This window comes from Puma concolor, chromosome D2 (assembly GCF_028749965.1).
Source record: "Puma concolor isolate L17-30 chromosome D2, mPumCon1.1.hap2, whole genome shotgun sequence".
Lineage (NCBI taxonomy): Eukaryota > Metazoa > Chordata > Mammalia > Carnivora > Felidae > Puma > Puma concolor.
This window is the reverse complement of record NC_141677.1, coordinates 14,394,675-14,411,316: the sequence shown is the minus strand read 5'-3', so window position 1 is coordinate 14,411,316 and position 16,642 is coordinate 14,394,675. Positions and strand designations below refer to the sequence as shown.

Sequence of the window (16,642 nt, the reverse complement as noted above, 5' to 3'; positions counted from 1 at the left end):
AGGTTCCTCAATGCTTTTCATGGCTTGACAGCTTTTTTTTTTTTTTTTAGCACTAAACAATACTCCATAATATGGATGCACCACAAATTATTTATCTGTTCACCTCCTGACGGACATTTTGATGGTTCTAAGTTTTGGCATTCGTGAAGAAAGCTGCCGTAAACATCCACGTGCAGGTGTTTGTATGGACATAACCTTTCAGTTCCTTGGGGCAAGTACCAAAGAGCACGACTGCTGGATCACATGGCAAGAGTGTATTTCATTTTGTAAAGAAACTGCCCAAATGCCTCCCAAAGTGGTTGTACCATTTTGCATTCCCACCCGCAATGAATGACAGGTCCTCTTGCCCTGTATCTTCACCAGCATCTGCTGATATCTGTGTTCGGACTTGGCCATTTTGAGGGGGAGGGGTGCCGTGGTATCTCACTGTTGTTTTCATTCCCATTTCCCTGGTGATATAGATGAGGAGCATCTTTTCGTATGTGTCTTTGCCGTCTACGTATCTTCTCCAGTGAGGTGTCCGTGTGGTCTTTGGCCTGTTTTAAAATCACCTTCGGGGCGCCTGGGTGGCGCAGTCGGTTAAGCGTCCGACTTCAACCAGGTCACGATCTCGCGGTGCGTGAGTTCGAGCCCCGCGTCAGGCTCTGGGCTGATGGCTCAGAGCCTGGAGCCTGTTTCCGATTCTGTGTCTCCCTCTCTCTCTGCCCCTCCCCCGTTCATGCTCTGTCTCTCTCTGTCCCAAAAATACATAAACGTTGAAAAAAAAAAAAAATTTTAAAATCACCTTCGCCTGGCTTTTACCTGGGGCCTTGTCCTTTTTATTACTGAGTTGTTAGAGTTCTTCCTATATTTTACATAGAAATCCGAGGGGCGCCTGGGTGGCGCAGTCGGTTAAGCGTCCGACTTCAGCCAGGTCACAATCTCGCGGTCCGTGAGTTCGAGCCCCGCGTCGGGCTCTGGGCTGATGGCTCGGAGCCTGGAGCCTGTTTCCGATTCTGTGTCTCCCTCTCTCTCTGCCCCTCCCCCGTTCATGCTCTGTCTCTCTCTGTCTCAAAAATAAATAAAAAAAAAAAAAAAACGTTGAAAAAAAAAAGAAATCCGTAATCACTTATATGATCTACAAATGTTTTCTCCCATTCTGTTTCTTGTGTTTCCACTTTCACCGCTTTGTGGTGAGAAACAGACGAGTATGCTCTTTTTGCCCGTGCCTACAGCCTTGATGACAGGACTGTCGCAGAGCCTTTCTAGATGCCCTAATTCACCTTCCGTCTCCTGCAAGACTCCACTCGGAGTTAGGAAGCACTCACATCGTCTTTCATGTCTTAAGATCGAGGAGTTTTTTGTTTGTTTTCCTCGAGGACAGCTTCCTTTCATAAAAAACAAGGAATCACTTTAAAGGCACTGTAATTGTCCTGAATCTTGTCCAAAGTTTAAAATTAAAGTCCAAGAAGGAGTGGCCTCTTTATTTAACCTCCTGACGAGTCTCTGAAATGCAGGCGGGTCCCATCGATCGAAACTACTCTCGGCTTCGTAGCAGCCACGGCTGCAAGACAGACCTTGTCATTTGGTCCTTGTGCATTTCTGGAGGTATATTTTGGTTGCTTCTCTTTGGTTCCCAGCATAGCCATAGTCTTTTGTTTCTCATCGTCGTCTTAGTTTTATTCTTCCCTGGCCCAAACTAAGGGTGATGCACTGGGTGATTTCCAGAACTCTTTCCACTCTGCAGAGTCTGTACTCTTAAGCGGTGTCCAGGCCCTCCTTCGCATGGGCCCAGAGTGTCACCTAGAAGCCATGCCCAAAGTCTACTAGCAAGCAGAGAGTATGTCACCCAAATGCAGAAGAGACCCTCTGGCTGTGAATCGGCTGAGCCCATGGACTCTGAATCCCAGCGTGACTTGATTACTACCGTTCAAATTCATACACAAGTTTCCTGCAAAGTCATATATCTAGTTGAAGACCATTATGCTTACCTATATCATTTCTGGACAGGACTGTAGTCAAACATTTTGCAGTGAAAGTTATTTTTTTTTAACTAGTTTACGCTGACACCCTAAGTGTATGTATTTGTTCATCTTCAGTTAGTTCCGAGGACCGTTTGTGGTTTATTTCCTCCATGCTATTAACAAATCAAATAATGCTCCAGGGGCCATGGATGAAGGGCGCCTTAAATTCTGCAGATATCACTGCTGGAAACAGATTTTCCAGCTACAGTTATCCTTCATGTCTCAGATATTTTAGGTTGTTACTGATCCCAAATTAGAATTCTGCTATCAATAGAGCATCTGATGCCGGTTCACTTTAAACAAGCAGTCAAGGTTAAAACAAAGATCGATGGGCTTGTCTTGTGAGTATTGCCCATAAGCTAGGCTCCACACAGAGCCGCCCCCACGATTGGTCCCCTCCGCGGTGAGCAGGGAGTCCGAGACTTGAATGTGTTCGATGATATGTGTTTTTGTCTTCCGTTTTTATTTTTGTAGTTTTGCAGAAAGGGTAGGCTTCGAGTGGGGAGTAAGGTATAAAGAGGGGCCAAGTTTCAGGCAAGAGAAGAAAGCTGAGAGATGGGGGCGGGGTTGAGTCATGTCACATTTTGTTCGTTTGAGTTTTCAGGAAGTGGGGAGAACATATCGGACCCAATAAATCCCTGCCAAGAAGTATTATATTATACTTTATTAATACAACATGTGGAATGGGTGCACAAAAACCCAGGGGTAAAAACTATGCCTAATCATTTCTAACAGTGTCCTGCCCTAAAGCTGGTAGCTGTGATTGATGTGCTAGAAGGCATGGAAGCTGTACATCATGGGGCCCGTCTCTCTTGTTCCCACCGTCATGTCGGAGTGCCTCCCTCATGCACTGGAGCCCTCTGGGTTTCAAATACCTACCACCGTGAGGTGCCCGGGGGCACCACAGAGCTGACTGGGATGCAAGGAGATGACAGTCCTCCCGTCTAAGACGGATACCGACACAGTAACCTTGTCACTGACGTACACTCAAGGGCAAGATCTGAAACTGTGTATGATGAGCAGGAGTGAAGAGATGAGGGGAAAAGATTAGACAAGAGTCCCCTGAGGTTGGACCAAAGACAGAAGCATCCTGAGGGAGCAGTCAGAAGGACTGGCCAGGGGAGCCACCTGGCCCTTCACCAAGCCGACGGGGCGCCTCCCCCCACCTCCCCCCAAGGTAGGCGAGCAGCTGAGGACTCTACCAACTCAAAGCTGTGGCTGTGCCTCCCTTCAGTCTTGCAGGAAGAAGCCAACACCGCTACTCACACTCCCTTCCCTTTGTCTCATTACTCACATCTTCTGGAAATTTGCGCAGCACGGATATAAAAAGGACGTGAGAAACAAAACATTCAAAACACGGAAAACAGAACTACATGTTCCTTTCGATGTTGGAATGGATGCTTCTGTACCGGCCGAGCAACAATGGCCGTGAAAGCACGGATCTGACAGAGTTTTATATAAGAAGAATCGAAAAGTGTCTGCATATTTTCTACATAGGCTCCACGCCCCGTGTAGAGCCCAGTGCGAGCCTTGAACTCACAGCCCTGACATCGAGACCTGAGCTGAGATCAAAAGTCGGTCGCTTAACCATCTGAGCCCCCCAGTTGCCCCAGAAACTGTCTAATCATTTTCAAAGAAAAAAACAGTTGCAGCATTATTTTGTATACTCTTGTACCCTAAGGCTTTTCCCATTTTGTTAGCATTTGTATCTGTTTACAAGAGACACACCCTTTAAACTATTCTCAGGCGTCAGTATTGGTCTCAACCCCGTCTACTATGGAACTGAACTTCTAAAAGTAGATAAACTTCTCTTTTAGAGAATTCTCAAGGAGAAAGTAAATGAATCACTATTTTTGTGGTAGTTAGGGAAAAGAAACAAAAAAAATGGTAGCCTATTTTTTTCAAATACATGTTATTTATATACATACGTGTGTGTGCATATATATATACATACATATATATGTAATGATACGGCCTACATATAAAACACGTAATGTATGTAAAAATCACATTGAACATAAACGTACACCTTGTGTTTTCTCCTTAGCATTTCCCCTGTATTATTGAATGACTTGTTTTATCAGCTGCGATATACCCTTTTGTCTAAATACATCAAACTTTATTTCCCATTTCCCTGTTAATGAACCTTTAGGTTGTTTCTATTTTTTTACTTACTCATATTAAAACTTAGATGGAGCGTCGCCTGGTGACTCAGTTGGTTGAGCGTCCAACTCTTGGTTTCGGCTCAGGTCACGATCTCAACGCTTCGTGGGTTCAAGCGCCACATCGGGCTCTGCACTGACAGCACAGAGCCTGTTTGGGATTCTCTCGCTCCTTCTCTCTCTACCCCTCCCCCATTCATGCTGTCTCTGTCTCTCTCAAACAAATAAACTTAAAAAAAAAAAAACACTTGATGGCCATCTTTGTCCATATGTCTATGTTCACATCAGATTATTTCTTGGGTAAATTCCTTAAAATGAAAATACTGGGTAAGAGGCCGTAAACATTTGTATTTTTTAGGAATTTTGATACACGTCGCCAGCTTTCAGAATGGGCATTTATGTGAAATTTCTAGAGATCATCATCTTAAAATCAAAATGAGGGTTCACGAAAAAATTCCAAGAACAGATTTTGACTAGATAATTTCAAAAGGTTCCCATCAAGCTGGAAAATGATTGTGGTGTTGATGTGCTAGGGAAAACCCAGACAAGCCTGGTTGTCTCACCAACAAGTGCCCTAGGCTGGTCGCTCGGTGTCACACAGCCTCAGACACTCCCCTGGGGCACCAACAAGCCCATCTTTGTCAAAGGGCCAAGGAGCTAGGGTTGGGAGGTAGTTATGGAATCCACGAGACAGAAATATTCTGACACCAGGGAGGTAACTTTGGGGAGCAAATCATGCATACGTTTAATCCTCCAAGACCAACCAAGAGTTCTAGATAATTCTTGAGACTTGTCCCCTTGCTGACACTAGCTGGTCATTTGGGGAAAAGGCGGGACTCAGTGCCTCGGTCAGGAACAGGGTGTATCTCCAGACTTCTGGCTCCTTCTTGCTTTTGTCCAAAATCTGTGGGACCTTCTCTTTCAGCCCTAAAGCAAAAAAACAGCCTTTGCTGGATTTTTGTTTGCTTTGGGGGGAAAAAAGTGAGGGGTATCTCTCATAATCTGATGAAATGGTAGAACATCTCTCCCTGTGGTCTGCCCCTACTTCTGCTGAAGGATACAATTCGTTGCAGGTTTAGATGCATATACCGCCCCCCCACCCCTGTGCCCACACATGCCCAGCGTAGGGCAACTAAGATCTTGTGCAAAACAAGGGAGGAGAAAAGGACCATCCTCAAGGCTTACTGTGGGGAAGACTCGGTGATTTCTTGGGGGAATTTTATAGTTTTTGGCCAGGGGAGTCATTTGGTAGCCCCTGACGTGCCAGAATGTTTCTTTCCTCTCACCCAGTGAGTTCACAGAGAGTTACAGCAGATTTGGTCAGCCGCGATCTGGGGTCTCTTTGTGTCACGCATGGAACGTCATCGGTCAGAGCTCAGCTTCATTGTCACTGAGCAGGAAGCACACCCCTGGGAACAGGGAACAAGTGCTTAATTGAAGGTTTCCAGTGAAGTGATCGCTGAGAGTAAGTCTAGGGGACAGCTGGCACCAGGCCTGCTGTAGTCACACTCTGACCCCACCCCCTCCAAGATCCTCGCCTTGCTGGCCTCCACCAGGGTGCCATCTTTCTCTGAATCCAGCCTGAGGTGGCAGAAGCCAGGGGCAGCACCTGGGGGCTTCTAATGCCAGCCGTTTGGCCAGGAGCCAAACCCATTGCTGTAAGCAGGTTGTTGGTTGGTCTGTTCTTTGGGGTAGGGGAGCAAAGTACACCAATGTGCAGACGCCCCCTTAGGGGCAAGATGAGCCTGAACCAAGACTTCAGGGAAACAAGTCTAGCAGGGGAGAAGGCTTTTTGTTACTGGCATACCCCTTTCTGGTCAGGTCAGCAGAAGACACTTCCCAGGAGGTTCTGCTCGGCCAGGAGGACAGTGGGCCTGGATCCTACTGTGTATGAGGCATGCTGGGTAGAGGAAGGAGAAGGCGAGGGTGCCATGTGGATGGGGAGGCATAGAGAAGCCCCTGGGACTGGGAAAATACGGGAAGTAGACCGTGTGTTCAGTAATTTTCAGGCATCCAGATGACACTCTATAAAACCCCTGTACCTTGGAAGCTTCTGGTGATTTGAGATTATACGGAGGGGCAGAGCTAGGCCAGGCATCAGGAGGGCCCAGCTGTTTCCCAGACCCATCCTAACTGGGGAATGAAGGACGATAGCCAGGCTCTCAAGAGAGGAAGGAAGCCTTGGGAATCAGGGTCTGTTTGAAGAATGGGGTACCCAGAGGTTGCCCACACAAAGGGGGTTGGTCCTGCCTGGAGCTCCTTTGGCAAATGGGCAGGACTTCGCTGATCCGTGAAGGGGCTGTTTCTAGGGCTAGTTCAGGAAGCTGATCCTGCCGGTACCTGCCCCCGCAGACCTGCTGAATCTGCTTCTCTGGATTCAGCTCTTTGTCTGTCTAAGCCATTGGTAAATTCCTGCTTCTTCCTGCCCTAATGATTTTGCTTTCTTTCATTCATTCATTCATTCATTCATTCATTCATTCATTCACCGGTGCTCACTGAGGCCCTGTTCCTGGGCAGGGTCCCTCACTCCCAGTGCTTACAGCCAGCAGGAAGCTGAGGCAGGTATACAGAAAACTCTAGGGCAAGGCAGAGGTTATCACTGCCTTCAAAGAAGTACAAAGAGCTAAGTGACTCCAGAGGAGGCCCCGATCCCAGGACTTCTGAAACTCTATCTGCCCAACTTGGAGCCTCTTCTGTCCTTGGTGAACATGACCCCTGCCTGCTGATCCTGGCCTGTCCTGTGCTCAGGAACTAAAGAGTAGAGCAGGCGCCTTCCCGAACCAATACATCTTTCTCATTTTCAAGTCAGTCTGATGGCCAATCCCCTTGATTCACCCTTGGAAACGAACACCAGCCGAGGGAGTGCGCCTCTGGCCTTGACGAGGATCCGATGTAGGTCAGTATTCTAGTTCCTGCTCCACAGAGGAAGAAGAGCAGGGGAATCAGACAGGAGTCCAGCTGTGGTCGATGAATCATCCGGAACACAGCAAGCAGCTATTTCTGAACTAAATGGCATCAGATCTCTCTCTCCTCACCTTGAGTCCAGTGCCCTGGTCTCCAGGCACTTCCTCTGAGATGAAGCCAGTGGGGGGCAGAGAGCCCTGAGCAGGAGGGAGCTGGCCAAGCGTGGTTTTCTTGGCACCGCTGTTTCCATGCAGGCACAAAGGGGTAGTCTGGGAGGTGGCTGAAGCCGACAGTTCTAGAAAACTCCAGAATTCTGGGTCCTGTGAATATGCTCTTGTTTGCTTCCTCCCTCCCTCCCCTTCCTGTTTTGAGCACCTATTAACGTAAGCCATATATGGTGCTTGGTACAAACCAGAGATGGCCCCTCCCCAGTAAAGAACCTAGTGGGAGAGACTGAAGGTAATGACTGATGCGTTCTGAGTGCTGCTCTTTACCAGGTTCTCTTCCGTGAACTTCACATGTATCCCTTTTTCTAATCTTCACAGCAGCACTGTAAGATACCTACTATTATTATCTCCATCTTAAGGATGATGTGTTGAGCGTGGAGCAATTAAACGACATGACCAGGTGAAACCACTGTTAAGCAGTGCCCCCTTTCCAGTGTCGGAAGGAATGTGTGGAAGCTGGCATGTTCATTTCCCAAAGTGGAAGAGAATGATCACTTCTTGAGTATCTTCTGGGGACCAGACGTTGTATACTTGTTCTATACTCATGGTCTGTGTTGGCACCAAAGTAGATCTCTGAAGGTCCCAGGAAAGGGAGCCTCCCCCACCGCCAGCCCGCCCAAGCCCACCCCAGGTGTCCCTTCTGGCCTGTCTGCTCTTCCAGGGAAGCTGCCCCTTCTCAGCTCCCATGATGCCACCATGCCATGGCCTGGTCTTGCAGAGGGCCACCCCATGGTGCCTTCCACTGGACTCAGGCTCCTGACCAGGATCCACAAAGGAAGTGACCAGACACCCCATTCCCATCTCTGTGCCTCTCTTTTTGTTCATCATGATCCTGACCCTGGGCTCAGAATGGCCACAAAGCTAGCCGTTGTCCAGTCACCGTGGAGCAATCATGGAGATGCCGCGAGGGGATGTGTCTGCAAAAACAACCTTGACATTACTTTCTAGCAAAAGGGGAAAAATCCTAGTGGGGCCCTAATGAGTGCTGAGTTTATGCTGTTGATGCACAGTGCCAGAGAAGGGGCATGTGAGGATCAGAAAAGCCACCCAGAGATCTGTCTAATGGTTCTTGATTCCCTGAACTTGCACTTGGAGTTATTGAAAAAGGTTATCAGTTATTCCTGCCAGATCAGGGGAATGAGCGGCCCAACGCATGGAGTTAATTTCTTTCGATCATTAGACCTTCTCGCCTGTTGGAAATACCAATGTGTGCTCCACTTTGAAAGCTTCTAATGCTGCAGACTGATTTATTTGGGTAAAACTCCATTTCTGGTTCTTGGAGCTACTTGAAGTGATTATTTTTAAACATGGGTAACCACAAAAATAATTTGTTATTCTTACTGTTTAATACTACAAAGGCCTCTGAAGCAGTGTTAATATTTCAGAGCAAATTAATTGAAGCGGTCTGTTTTCTGACTATTGAAAACCTTTGCTGGATTTTATATTTTTTATTATTTATTTTGAAGAGATTAAGTAAAGCTCTCTGCTTAAAAAGAATGTAATTTTAATAGTATTTTTCAAACCATATGCATTATGACCCAAGAGCAGATCATACTAAAGTCAACTTACTTGATCACAATCAGCATTTAAAAAAATTTTTTTTAATGTTTATTTGTTTTTGAGAGAGAGAGAGAGTGAGTGAGTGGGGGAGGGACAGAGAGAGAGAAGAAGACACAGAATCCGAAGCAGGCTCCAGGCTCTGAGCTATCAGCACAGAGCCTGACATGGGGCTTGAACCCACAAACCATGAGATCATGACCTGAGCTGAAGTCAGACGCTTAACCGACTGAGCCACCCAAGCATTCCACAGTCAGCATTTTTTTTGCAATAAAAGAACAGAACAAAATATATGGAACAGAACAGAAGAATAGAATAGAATAGAAATAGAAGAGAAGTGTTCATACATGGTAAGGGTAGTATTTTATTAAATATTCAGCTCAGTTATATATGTGTTTGTACATGTCAAGCATATTTTTACCAAGTTTTAAATTGGCATATGGTTTACAAACAGTAAAATTCATCCTTTCAGTGTAAAATTCTATGAATTTTTAAGAAATGTAGATTTCCTTCTGTCAAAAAAGTGAGAAACCATTTAAAGGGAGAGTCTACTAACTGAAGTATTCATGAAAGATAATATTCTTTTAAGATCTTTGGAGGAAGTGACAACTATCTTATCTTGGAAGATAATTTCATACACCCCAAATTTTAAAGCCAAATGGCACCTTGGAAATTGTTCAGTTCATCGTTTTCAAAACCTTCTTTTTACAGTGACAACTGTTTTATAAACTGAATCTAACATGGACATAGACAAGTAGAGTCAGTCTGCGGAGAGACCAGGAAAAACAGTCTGGAAACTACCAATGGGGGCTAACTATTGTGTGCCCAAGTTAGGAAGCTGAGGCCAGAATAGGCTGAGTGGCCCCTCGAGGTTGGCCACTCTTCTTGCCAGAGCTGGTGCTCAAACTTGAGCTGTTGCTGGCTATTATTCAGGGCATTTTCATTGTCTCTTGGGCTCAAGAGAGTCACAAGTATTACTTACCCCCACCAAGGGGATCACGTGCCTGTTTGGAATAGTGTCATGAGTCTGAAAATACATTCCAGTACAGAAGATTGAAATGGCCAGTGACCACCATGAACGGCAGATGCAGGAGTCAGTCCAGGAAGACCAGACCAGACTGTTTGGGCAACACGAGTTATTTAGGGAGGCCGGAGACTGAATATAGAGCTGGACCTGGGAGTCCAGTACCAGAAAGAAAAGTAGTAAGCCTCCAGAACTTGAGGAATCAACCGGGTCCTTAGAGCTATGCACTTCCTTGATGATTCATCCCAAGGTTGCCTGCCCTTCTCTTCCTAAAGGGCCATGGCCAGGACCCCACATAGTGTTGCAATTTAAATATAGCCTCTTGGGTGTACAAGAAACTGGCTGATTTGTCTTCTTTCTTACCTGAGACTCCTCCTTTCACTTCCTTACTCTGGTTCGCAAGTGGGAAGTGGGGGTTAGGCTGGGAGGCTGTTGAAGGCAGGCCAGGGAGTATAAAACTCATACCCACGTTATGTAAGTTCTGCGTCATAGACTTGTTACTCTCTGTATCTGTTCAGTGAACTTACTCCATTGTTTGGACCATCGTACTAAGAACGCAAAGCCCACTGACTCTTATGAGCCTGCTGTACCAGAATGCCACAGATGGCCATTAAATATCCCATCTCCCCAACCTCAGCAATGAAAAGAGAAAACCAGAGCGTGGGGTTAGTGACAAAGAACATTCTTCTGTCACAGAGGATGGCATGTCATGTAAAGCTGAGGGAAATGCTGGGTTTGGTGAGCAAACCATTGACCATTTTTAGAAGATGACATTTATGAATATGACCTGGAAAAAGTCAACCCCCAGTCCCTCTTTCAGATAAATTCCTATAATATTAAATTTAAGACCGGTAGGTACCTAGTGACATCGTTCAGTTATTAGCTCACACAAGCATCCTCCATAGAACAGGGTTAAATGAGCTAACCTCTTGCCTAGATATTATATATACAGGATTTGTTTCCATTGATACTTGGGGGATCATGTCTGTCTTTATTGAAAGAATTATTAGCATCCTTTTTTATGTAATTTGAGAATTGGGTTTTTAAGTGGGGAGCTTGTGTGATTTTCTAGGTATCCCTGAGTTAGGTCATGGTAGCCTCACCCTAGCATAGGGTTTTAAATTGTTGGAATTCTCAAAATACCAGTGTGCTCATATACCAGCACACAGTTAATATTCTAGAATGATTTTATGTATATAAGTTTGTAAATATGCATCCTCACCACACTCACTCCCCCCAGAAAAGTGTGCACTCAGGAGTGTCAGCTCTCACATGGTCAAGCCACAGGAACTCCTTTTTTAAAAAGGGGAGTAGAGGAAATATTTGGTGGGCGTTAAGATTTTTTTATTGGAACACAAGGTATGAGCTAATAGAGTATAGAAAATGAGAAACAGCATTCGGTTCTTAAAAATAAGGGGAGGAAGCTGAGATGAGATTTGGTACCGCCTTTTTGATAAGCAGAAGTTGATAGACATGAGGAGGTGATGACCTCTCAGGTATCAGAAGGTCCTGGAGTATCCTGTAGGGGGGAAAAGAAGGTTTAGGTATAACTACTTAATGAGTGAAGTTGACAGGAGTATTTAACAACACTTAATGAGTGCCTGAGTGTCTCAGTCAGTAGAGCGTCCAACTTCGGCTCAGGTCATGATCTCACGGTTTGTGAGTTTGAGCCCCGCATTGGGCTCTCTGCTGTCAGCACAGAGCCCCCCTTCGGATCCTCTGTTCCCCCTTTCTCTCTGCCTCTCCCAGACTCGCTCTGTCCAAAGTAAATAAACAGAAAAACACCAATACTTGATAATCTGTTTAACTTGTATAAGACATTGCAGTAAATAGGAAGATGCATAAAGAAACAGACAACTATTTATTGGGCACTTTCATTGTGAGCTGCCCAGTAGAATGAGTGTGGTGGACGGGCTAATTTTAAGTCTCAGGGGTATTTGCTTCGGCAGCAAGTAAAGCTAAAAATTGAAGTTCTGGGGAGACCCAGACTCCAGGAGGTGCAAAAGCATGATGAAATCTATTGAAACCATATTCAAGTGCAAGGAAATGAATTATAGATTACCTGATTAGTATCTCCTACCTGAATTAGAGTAGTTAAGTGGAGTTTTTACATTTTACATCTCTAACAAGTGAATAGCATGGCAGGCTTTTCTGAGTACAATAGTAATTTGTTCAGACTGGAATATAAATCCCTGCTTGGCCACTTTGCACACTCTATGACCTGGGACATTTTATATAAAAAAAAAATCTCTCTTTGCCTCAGTTTCCCCATCTATAAAACAAGGTAACAGCAATCTCACAGAGCTCTTGTAAGTAAATAATGAAATGATTTCTGCAAAGCAAACTAACATGGTATTTGATACATAGTACTCAAAAAATAAGTAGTCATGTGATATTTGTTTTAGTGACTATATATAATGTTGATTGATGAACTTAGTGAAACAACACATAAGAATATTATATTGCGTATTTAAAAGGCCCTCTTTATATAACATGAAATTCTTTTGCTTTGGGCCTATTTATGCTTAATTTTTACAAAGAAGGGAACGAATAGCTTATTGACTTAGACTGTCATCTCTAGGGGTCTTGAGACAAGTTCATGGAAGAGGCATATAATGTCGAGGCTACCACTAGAGGGCTCTGCAGAGACCCTTATAATCCTTTTCCTTGGCTATAGTGATGAAGCAACCTTGAGAAACCATGGCCTTTCGCAGAGCCAGGGGCCATTCTGTCCATCGGGACTGTTCAAGAGGGCAAGGAATAACAAGATCCCTACAAGACCACTTGTAAGAACCACTTCTGCCAGGGACCCGAGGGTTTGCACGTGGATGGCACCAGAACCAGGCTAGGGTTGCTCTCTGCCTCTTACCACTCCACTGAGTTAGCCTTATGGGGGACACGAGTTACATCGTATAGTAGAATATCAGCTTTGAGACAGGAAACCAAGCAGAGTTGGGAGGCTCTCAAACTCTGGGGAAGGACTTAACAATAACAAAACCCACCTTGAATGACCACCGAATCTTCCGTTTCGCAGAGGAGGCTGGGACTCCGACGGGTGCCTGGGCGTGTGTGAGTGAGATGCCCATTAGGCCTCGTGGAGTTCTCGGGCTGTGCAAGCCCTGTGCATCCTACCTGCAGGGTGATGGCAGGGCACCTCGAATGATGCATTATCATTGCATAAACGTCCTGGGGACTCGGTGGTCACTCAAGGATCACCCCAGCCAATGATGCAGTAGGGATGTCATTGCTTTTTATCACGCGTCATTGGCCAGTAGCTTACAGCTGGGTCTGAGTGGGAGCAGTGAGACCAGTGTGTGCAGAGGCAAATGCCAGACCGGCGGCAGCAGCATGAACCCGGGAGCTGGGCAGAGATGAAGTTTCTCCACTTCCCAGGGAGTTGGGACTCGCTGGACCCGGCCGGTGGGGCGGGAGCAGAAATCTCAAGGCTTCCTCTTGTTGCTGCTTTGCTCTGTGGACTTTGCATCTTCTGCCCCCCCACCAAAATTGTCCCCCGAGGCCAGACAAGATAACCTGCCCCTAGACTCTTTCAAAGAAGTTCACACAAGCCGTTGGGGAAGCTTTGCTTCTTTCCTGACTTCTTCCTGTAAACCACAGCTCAGGACTCTGTGCAGGGAAGTCAGCTCTCAATGCAAAGTCAAACGCCTCGCATTTTAAACTCGAGGCTAAGTTCTCGGGTGTCCCCTCCCGCGAGCGAGCGGGTGGTGGCAAAGGGCAGACCTGGGAGCTGATGGCCAGCCCCGCAGGAGGCCACAGCCGGGACAGGGCTGGGAGGGAGGGCCCAGGCTGCTGCTGCGGGGGGCCGGGCGTCCCAGGGCGGGGGGCGGAGCAGGTGAGCCCGTGGGGTGGGCGTGGGGAGCGCACTTGTACGTGACGTTGGAGTTTGCAGCAACCTCCAGGCAGGAGGCTGTGGGCGCGTGTGTGGAGTGGCTGCGCGGCCAGGGAAGATGTGCTCGGAGGGGCGGCCGCCGCAGTGAGCCGCGCGGCGACAGGAGCCCGGCCGGCAGCCCCGGGGGCAGGGCCTTAGGGGCCAGCCGCTCGCGCTCCTCCGCGGCGGAGGCCACCGGGACCGGACCCGAGAGGCGCGCCCCGGCCGGCCCCAGGATGTAGGCGATCGGCGGAGGCGCTCCTGCAGGCGGACGGCTCATCATGAAGAAGCACTCGGCCCGGGTGGCCCCGCTCAGCGCCTGCAACAGTCCGGTCCTTACCCTCACCAAAGTGGAAGGTAATGGCCCCGGGGCTGGCGGGGGGGGGGGGGGGGGCACCCTGCTGGGGCTGCCTGGCCGTGGGTGCTGCCGCGCTCCCCAGGAAGCGTCGCCCGCAGTGCAGCGCCCCGATGCTTGATGCCTGCGGGGGGGCGGGGGTGGCAGCTGGAGAGGTGGCTCCCGGGCACGGCACGCCGCCGGGCTGAGCTGCTGCGGGGTCTGCGGGGCTGTCCCCCTGCTGCCAGAACACAGGGCTGGCTCCTCCCTACGTGGCCCCCAGTACATCTGGCAACAGCAGCGGGCAGCGGTGGCCTGAGCTCCTGCCTGTCCTGTCCTGAGGCACCTGCCAGCTGGGGCCCAGGAGGAAGGGGTCTCCCAGAAACTAACCAGTGCTCTCCCTCACACCAACCCCCACCACCACACTGCACACACAGGCGCGCGCGCGCGCACACACACACACACACACACACACACACACACACACTTGAATACCCTGGGTTTGGAGCGTCACCCCCGCCCCCACCCCTAGGAAGACCAGAGGTATTGCTCTGCTGGTGGGGGAAGGAGATATGTATCTGCCGCAGCCCAAATCAGCCTTCCTGCCCCTGAAGCCTGCCAGCCCCCCAGCAGTGTGAGTGCCCAGCTCCCTGGGAACGGGCAGGCAAGCAGGTGAGAGAGAAGCCACCAGCAGCCTGTAAACAGGTCCTTTCCCCAACTCAGGGGAAAGACACAGACACTTACTCAGACACAGCTGTTATCCTGCTGGAGTAAAGGGGACCTCCCTTTCTGATGGGGGGCAGGGAGGAGGGATGCAGAGAGAGACCAGGCTCCATCCTGAACTGCTCTAACAGGAGGTGGAATGACTGAGTCTTCCTAGAGCTGGCCAAGTTGGCCAGGCGAGGGCTGGGAGGGAGCCCCCGGCCAGTGGGGACAGGAAGGCAGACCCCTCGGTTCCAGGCCTTCGTGTCTCCTGAGCTAACAGAGCCCGGTGCAACCAGTGTGTAGGAGAGAGCCCAGCTTCTACCTTGTCCCTGGGACTGCAGCCTGGAGCCCAGACCTCTGTATGATGGCCTCCAAGGACCTGTACCCCTCATGAGTCCAGTGAGAACCAGTGAGAACCAGTAAGAATGAGATGGAAACTTGGGGCGGTTGTGTACTCCACATGCAGCCCAGCCGGTCCACCGGGGTCGACCAGGAGCCATCCTGGTACCATTACCCCCCATCGAACAGCTAAGGACTGTGAGACCCTGCAAGGCGGATTGACTTGTCCAAGACCCATAACTAATGGGTGGTGAGACAGGAATGGACTTCTGGGCCCTCTGATCCCAAACCTGTGCTTTTCAGGACACGATTCTTCATGAACCTGCAACTCCTTACCATTTGCATCATTTTCTGTCTAAAGGAGGCTGACTTTTTTTCCCCCTTCGTGTAGCTGTCTCTTCCCCTTCCCCATCCCCATCTTAGGAGAGACATGATATCTGTCATCTACACCTAAGTTTAGTGCATGTGCCGACTTTCCTAAGGGGTTCTGCATTTCCAGGCCTTCTCAGGGACACTGCCCAGGTGTGCGCGCAAGATGGGGGAGGGGAAGGATTGGAGGATGTGTATGTCCCATAGGGAAGCTGGAAACGTCTGCCCACTCCTAAGGTCCTTGTGGGAAGTCACCCACCTCCACCTTTTAAGTACAGCAGGGCTGGTGCTGCTTTCCAACAGCAGAGTGTCTCCCCACCCCCCGCCCCGCCCCCGCCCCTGGTAATCCCCAGCCCATCGTGCAGGACAGGTCTGAGCTGCCCACGGAGTCAGGCTGAATATGGACGGCGAGGTCACCCAGGCTGGGTGCCGTGACCCCAGAGGTGCTGCAGGAGGCAGGGAGGGACATGCCAGCCCCAGGTTCACCTTCAGGGAATAAAAATGGGGACACCCTCCTCCGTTGCCTTAGGTGTAACTGTCAGGTGAACTCTGAGCCTCCCGTCCACACTGACAACCTTAGCAAGCCATGGACTCGGTTTTTTAACCAGCATCTGGCCCTGGCGCGTCTGTAGCGGAAAGTGTATTTCACTGAGAATCGGAGAGATCGGGGGTGAAGACTGTGCTCTTCTCTGCCCCCCGCCCGACTTGCGTAAATCGTGAGCGCTGAGCCTCAGTTTCCTTGTTTTGAGCCCTGGTAAAACAGAAGTCATAAACCCACCTCAGCTGACTTTTGGGAATGCAGTGAGGTAGGATGGGTGATAATACCTAGCACATACCTGGCACACAGTAGCTCCTTAATAAACGTCTGGCACTCCTCCAGTCACAGACTGTCTTGTACCTTCAGCAAACCTTCTTGCTCTCAAAGAGTAAGGGAATGAGGACGGTATCTAGAAGCATCCACAGAGTTCCGGTGATGCTAGAAAGCCCCCAGTTCCCTTTTTGCCTAGGATACCTACGTGTATGTCAGCAGAAGTCTGCAGGCCAGGGCCGGATAAAACCTGCCATTGGTACGCCCGGGAATACATGTAGCACTTTCTCTCTGCCTTTTTTTTTTTTCTTTTCTTTTTTTTTT

At 48.6% G+C, this 16,642-nt stretch overlaps 1 protein-coding gene across 3 annotated transcripts in view; it reads left to right on the top strand.

Annotated features, from left to right (window-relative positions):
• Positions 1–16,642, top strand: part of SLC35F3 (solute carrier family 35 member F3) — a 406,817-nt gene that overhangs the window by 271,988 nt on the left and 118,187 nt on the right. The window contains exon 1 of one of the 3 annotated variants that reach the window (XM_025915052.2): positions 13,752–14,120. The exons of the other annotated variants lie outside the window; for them this stretch is intronic. Within the exon in view, the coding sequence (XP_025770837.1) occupies positions 14,045–14,120 (76 nt within the window). The 5' untranslated portion in view covers positions 13,752–14,044. Of the gene's footprint in view, positions 1–13,751; positions 14,121–16,642 lie in introns of those variants that run through there. 3 annotated transcript variants of the gene reach the window in all.